The 6,721-nt window shown below is 32.1% G+C and overlaps 1 protein-coding gene across 1 annotated transcript; it reads left to right on the forward strand.

Annotated features, from left to right (window-relative positions):
- The first annotated feature begins 1,285 nt into the window (after nt 1-1,285).
- On the forward strand, nt 1,286-6,412 carry LOC11421579 (E3 ubiquitin-protein ligase At3g02290). Its single transcript, XM_003621492.3, has 5 exons — nt 1,286-1,493; nt 2,344-2,729; nt 3,686-4,112; nt 4,745-4,854; nt 6,063-6,412. The coding sequence occupies exons 2-5, from the start codon at nt 2,610-2,612 to the stop codon at nt 6,087-6,089; spliced, it is 684 nt and encodes a 227-aa protein (XP_003621540.1). The 5' UTR covers nt 1,286-1,493; nt 2,344-2,609; the 3' UTR covers nt 6,090-6,412.
- Nucleotides 6,413-6,721: the final 309 nt, after the last annotated feature.

Here is a 6,721-nt window from a genome sequence, read left to right on the forward strand (position 1 = left end):
CTAACAACTCCTCCTCACACGTCCACAACCTTCTCCGCCACTTCCGTGCCTCACCCTCTTCGGCCTACCTTAAAGATAAGAATTTATATTATATATGTTATATCGTTGGTATTATTATAAAAGATAAATATAGTTTATTACCGTATGAAAGTGCAATATATTCATTATCTATACCTACAATCCTGACATGCCGTGAATCCTCTGGAAAGAGAGTTTAATAAAAAAATTCATAAAACGACTGTTTATAATTTATACGTATTAGCGCAATAAAAAGACGAGACCGTGCCCGTCTAAACGCTAGTGTATATAAAGATAATAAAGGATTTTGGGTTGACATTTTAATAATTCTAGTTATACTCTGAAACAAATTTTTCTATAATAATGTTATATTGTTGTTATTAAAAAGTATAAGAATTTATATTATGTTTGTTATATTGTTGGTGTCTTTGGAAAAAATAAACATGATTTGTTGAATTTTTTATAATTTGAAAACCGCAAACATCTATATCTTTACTCAATTTGAAAGCCACAAACCTCTATATTTTTACTCTTAATCGAAATCAAAATTTCATAAAAAAACAACGTTAATGAAATATCTTTTATGAAATATTGATTTTTATTAAAATTATAAAAATTATGTCTATAGCATTTAGATGAACACTCCATACCCGTTTGTCTTGTCTTTTTATTGTGTTAATGCGTATAAATTACGAAAGTAATTTTATTTTGATTTTAACTAAAATTATTTATATGTATAATATAATATATATTTTACACTTTCATAGTGTAACAAACTATACTTATCTATCCAAAAGCGTTTAGATGAGATTATACGATTATCTTCTAGTTTAATTAAGGTCCTGGGTTCGAACCCAGCATTGGAATAATTGGTATTTATTTCAATTATACTCTTAAACAACTTTTTCTAGATTATTATTGGTGTCATTAAAAAAATTATATTTTTTGTTATATTATTGGTGTCATTGAAATAGATAATCATTGATTAGTTTGATATTTATATTTATATTTTTAGTTTTAATCAAAATCACAACTTCATAAATAAAAAACACCATTTATAATTTTCAAACGTTATCCTAATAAAAAAAAGCGAAAAGATTTGGTCTAAAAATATTCCTTATAAAAATTATGAGTTTGTTACGATAATAATTTGTTTATTTTAACATTATAGACTTTATTCACTTGATAATCTTTGCTCAAAATAAAAATAAAATAATAATAACTTATTTTGTGTCTTGTTGAATATTAAGGAGAAACAAAAATAAAAGTGCGCCTATGTTTTAATGCGCAATTCTTTCTCTCTAATTTGGCGAAATCATTGATAGGAAATTCCACCGTAAACGCCAAAACCCCTTTTTTAGAAAACCCCAATTTCATAATTTCAACATCAATCATCTCAATTCAATTCAATTCTTCGAACCACCTTCATCATCAATCTCCCACAACAGCATCGCGTTAGAAAAAACCTTTCTCAGGTACCCTAAAAATTCAACCTTTTTCCCTTTTCTCAATTACCCAATTCCCTTTTTCATTCTTTTTTTTGACTTTTTATTTCATTATCGCAACTGGGTATTTTTCTATATGTTTTTTCTATCATCAAGTTTTTTTTTTCTTTCAATTTTGATTATTTTTTGTTAAAAATTGATTTTTTTTTTTTTATTAAACTGAATAATCTGAAAAAGTTTTTATCTGTTTTTTGATTATGCTATGTTTTTTATGATTATTGATTATTGTTGATTATTAAAATTAGGGATTATGATTTTTTAGCTGAATAAGATAAATGATCATGTTTCTATGGTGATTGATGTACTCATAGCTTATGAGTGAAGTAAAGAATTATTTTTTACCATAGTTTGAAGGAACATTATAAACAAAATTATAGCTTTCCTTTGAAACACTCAAATTTGTAATAATCTTTATAAATTTTAGCTTTGTTATATGTTGGATAATGATTTTTTAACCTGAAACAATTTTTCATCAGACTTTACTTACCTCCCCGCTGAACTCTAGATTAACGTGTCTCTTTCTCTGGGAGCCGGAGTATTAAGACAAAATAATACTAATATTTTATGCTTTATGGAAAAAGAATTTATGTGCCAATGGTGTTTTGCGTTTAAGCTGTTTTGGATTTTTAAGCATTAGCATCCGTTAATTGTTGCACTGATCCTCTTAAAAATAAAATAAAATTGTTGCACTGATCAACTCAATACAAACTTTAAGAAAACTCATTGTTTTGATTGATGATGTTGAGTGACTGGTAGCTTTTACTTCGTTTTTTTTTTTTTTTAATTTGTGATGTTTATACAATTTTGGTGTATTTTGCAGGTGATCAAGAGAGTTGGAACCTGCTTATTCATATTACAGATCATCTGAACAAACGAGGGAGGGTACTAGTTTGCAGAGTTATTTAAACTTCTGCGAGCTTAGAATCCTCTCTCCTTGTTTTCGAAAGTTTTGTCATTGATTCGTGCTGTTGGGGGCTGCTCTTTAGCATAGTGTGCATCTGACACAGTCGATATTTCAGCGATCTGTTGTGCTGAGAAGTGCGAGAGTCTTAGACTGAAAGAAGGGGAAATTTTGAAACTGAAATCATGGGTTCCATTTGTTCTTGTTTAAGTGTTGATGATTTTGAAGATTACATGAATCCGCATAGTCATGTGTATAGGAACTGCGTTTGTGTCGGTTGCTTCCTACAAAACATTTCGGCTGTTGTAAGTCTATAATTCTGAACTCTTCTGTCTGCCCTATGCTAATCTACAACTTTGCTGGGGTTTCTATGTTCCTTAATCTAAGGATTTGTTTGACTTGCTTAAAAATGAGGGGCTGGATAAGACAAAAAAAATTGTTTGAAAATTTATATTTAGTCAACTTCTTGACCCAATGCAACGGGTTTGGATTGCTTGCAGTTAGCAATCCACGCATTCATGCGGTCAACCAATCAATAACTTTGGATGACGGTCCAAATTTCAATGCAAATTTTGATTTTTTTTTTTTTTTTTATATCTAAAATACCAAGCTTGAAATCTGAACCGTGGTGACTGTGTCAGATTGTGACAGCAGGCAACCCAAATCCCAATGCAACCCTACCCTTCGTTCTCTCTCATCTATGTGTGTTTGTGCATGTTTAATTTGCATATTGTATTATATTAGGATTAGGATGTTTACACACTGCAATGTTGAACACTCCCGAGTATAAAGGATAATGTCATAAGTTCCACATTATTTAATTTGAGTTCTGCATCATACATAAAATGCATGTCTGTGCATATTTAATTTGTATATTGTATTATATTAGGATTAGGATGTTTATACACTGCAATGTTGAACACTCTCGAGTATAAAGGATAATGTCTTAAGTTCCCCAGTATTTCATTTGAGTTGTGCATCATAAATAAAAAAATGTACAAAACAAAGAATAGTCTTATAGAGTAACTATTTATCTTGTGTGGCTCTACTCATATTTTCCTTCAATATGCATCGACGCACCTTAAGTATCTTGTTGTAAATACATTTATTTTAATTACCAAGTGCGTTTATATTTTCTACAGAACATTTTGAAGAGTATTTTAGTCTTAAAGCAATTTTTTCAGAATGACGTGTCTTCATTATTAGTGACTAGAACTATACTCCACCATATAACTTTTTCCCAATCCACCTTGAATTTCAGTATTCATCAATATTCCATAGAAGGGAAATGCAGGCGCTTCCTTCATCTGTACAGGGGGCGGCATCTATGACTAATACAGCATCACTTGATAATTCTCTAGCTGAGATATACCGTTCTCCTCCAAGGCCGTTACCTTATGATGCAGACCCTAGGCATTTCCGCTCACAGCATGACGGACTTGTTTCAAGACGTGAGAAGGGTTCCAGTCATTTGAATGAAGAGTCAGAACCTCTAAGGGTTGATGTGGATGTAGATCCAGAATCTTTGAGTTCGAGTGGTAAGTGGAAAGAATCCACCGGAAAAGATGGGTCAAAGGAATACCGTTCCAAGTCCTCAGTAAGACTTTCGTCAGCAAAACTTACAACTGGAGCTGCGCTTGTGTATGCATCATCAGAAGAGGAGGATGTTTGTCCAACATGTCTTGAAGGTAACTTTTTAAATTTCATGCTGTTTAATACTAGGATTTTCAGTAGAAGGCCACTTGATGTTTGAACTCAATTTTGTACGAAATGTAGGATGCTTTTTGACACATCTTGACTTAATTTGTTTAATCTGGGTATTATAGTTTTGTTGTATACTTGTGGATCTTTGTTGTCACTAGCAACAATTAGTGCCAGTATCTCAGCGGTGCGGTCGGTGGCCACCCCCAAACACTGCATAGGATCTCATAATAGAGAAGCAGCGTTCGTATTCTCGGACAGATTTTATGTGTTCTGCGGTACTATTGCATTGCAATGGTTTGTGAAGAAAACCGTAAAACACCCTTAATTTTGAGCCGTTTTACCGGGGCTTTTTTGGGTTTTTGCACACAAAACACCTTATTCATTCACATTATGCTTTTTATGAACAAATCTCTTCCCAGTTGTGAATCTTCTGTGTTTTGCACCGCCTCTCCCTCCATCTATTAGCGCACCCGGTCGTTGGAGGCCAATTCTTAATTGTGTCTGTAAAAATTTGTCCTTGCTGCAAACAAAACGGATGTTAATACCCACAAACGGACTATTACAATAAAAAGACTTCTGCTATATTCTTATATTTCTGTGAATACTTCCCTTGCAGAATACACTGAAGAGAATCCGAAGATAGTGACAAAATGTAATCACCATTATCATCTTGGTTGCATATACGAGTGGATGGAGAGAAGTGACAGCTGTCCTGTTTGTGGGAAGGTAATATTTTAATTTGTTGTACTTTCAAATTCTTTCTCACTGAATTGCTTTTGGTTCACTAGTAATAGCAACAGAGCACACAAAAGTCAGTGGGCTGAGAAACAGGTTAGTCAGTTTAACCAGTAATAACGCTACCAAACTGACCAAGTCTCTGGTTAAGAGTGCAATCGATGTGAACTAACTTTGATCAGTCAGTTCCAATACAAACCAGAAAAGAGTCCCAACAGTTTTCTGTGCTGATGCATTGTCACATGTTTTGATTTTAATTGGAAATCTGCTAAAGGGGCAAAGTAAGATTCTATATGATTTTTACCAACGTTTTAAAAATTGGACAGGACTAGCTTGTTCAACCGGTTGATTTGGTCCTGGTTGTATGGCAGTCTGGTCGAACAGGATTGAACCAGAGTTGAACCACAGTTGGTTGGTTGATTTGTTTCAACTAGTTTTTTATTTATTTTTATTTTTATGCATTTGTTTATTTATTTATTTTATTTTTTTAATGCATTTTTACTAATTTATATATGATCTGGATCTAGTTCAACCGTGGTTAAACCGATTGAATCAATCAAACCATGACTCAGAGATCTCACTAGTTCGATCTTAGGTCAGGTTTTGAAAACATTGATTTTTACCCAATAAAGTCCTTTGAGAAGAGGATTTCAAAATTCGTGTTAATAACACTCCTCTACATGGATTCCTTGTTTTCTTAACCTGAATATAGTGTAATTATCTTTTAAGAAGTATCTGGAACTTATAATTTTCTAGTCATTTCCCCTTTTCATCAGAATTCTTTTGTAAAGAACATATGGCAAATTAATCACTCGCATGTGCTAATGCTTGACCGCATGGCAAATTAATCACTCGTATGCCCTAATGCAATTTTAGTTCACTGGTTCTTAGTATTTTTATCCTTATGGCAAATTATAAACACTGTTCTTACTTCTTAGAGTCTGTCTGCTTGAAATTGATTATAATATTATTTTTGACGTACACAGTGACACATACACCTATGATCTTCTTTCTATAATGATTAAATTTTTCTAGTGTACTGCATTTGAAGTGAATATATTTGTGGTGAGCATGATTTGAGGTCTTGAAATTGGATAATGACAAAGTGTGTATTTGAAATTTGATAAGCTAATACTGAACTAGAAGTTGAAGTTAAATGAATCATGAGAGTTGTTTATTTTATTTTTGTTTTGATGCAGGTGATGTTATTCGATGAATCGCCATAATCTTTCGTGATTAAATGTTTTTTGTCGTTGATGAAACCAACAACAGAAGCAAAACGAAAATACAACCATACACATTGTGAATACTTCAGATAAGCACTCATCATGTACAGTAATATATATCTAAGTTCTATGAACCATCATGATTGTAAGTTTGAACTCATCATGCTGTGTTTCCTCATTTATGCTTTTCTCCTCTGCTAAAACTGGCGAGGAAGAAAGAGTGCAATTTCAGATTGAATCTTTGTCATGGTTTCAACTTTCAGAGTTTGCCTTGTAATGGAATGATTTCTTCTTTTTCAAGTTTAATTATTCTTCTTTTGTTAGTATTATTTTTAACCATAGTTCAATTATTCTTCTTTTGTTAATAATTTTTTAACCATAGTTCAAGATATTATTTTCTTAAATGATGGCATGGGGGTTGTTTGGTCAACCTTTTTTCCAACTGATTAAATGTAATTCAAGGGATGTGCTAACTAATAAGAATTTTAGGATGCAAAATTTAACCAATAATTAGTGTTCATTGTATGAATTGGTTGGATCCTTGAAATTTATAGTATTTAAAGTTAATTCAAACCCATCATTTTGTCTTTGTTGGCTTTATTAGCAATGGTGTATCACCCCTTTTTGGAACA

Source organism: Medicago truncatula, chromosome 7, assembly GCF_003473485.1.
Source record: "Medicago truncatula cultivar Jemalong A17 chromosome 7, MtrunA17r5.0-ANR, whole genome shotgun sequence".
Lineage (NCBI taxonomy): Eukaryota > Viridiplantae > Streptophyta > Magnoliopsida > Fabales > Fabaceae > Medicago > Medicago truncatula.

Bases quoted from the DNA above. Each gene is read 5' to 3' on its own strand.
- LOC11421579 (XM_003621492.3), top strand. From the start codon at position 2,610: ATGGGTTCCATTTGTTCTTGTTTAAGTGTTGATGATTTTGAAGATTAC. The intron at 2,730-3,685 runs GTAAGTCTATAA...CTTGAATTTCAG, and splicing joins TACAAAACATTTCGGCTGTT to TATTCATCAATATTCCATAG. The intron at 4,113-4,744 runs GTAACTTTTTAA...CTTCCCTTGCAG, and splicing joins TTGTCCAACATGTCTTGAAG to AATACACTGAAGAGAATCCG.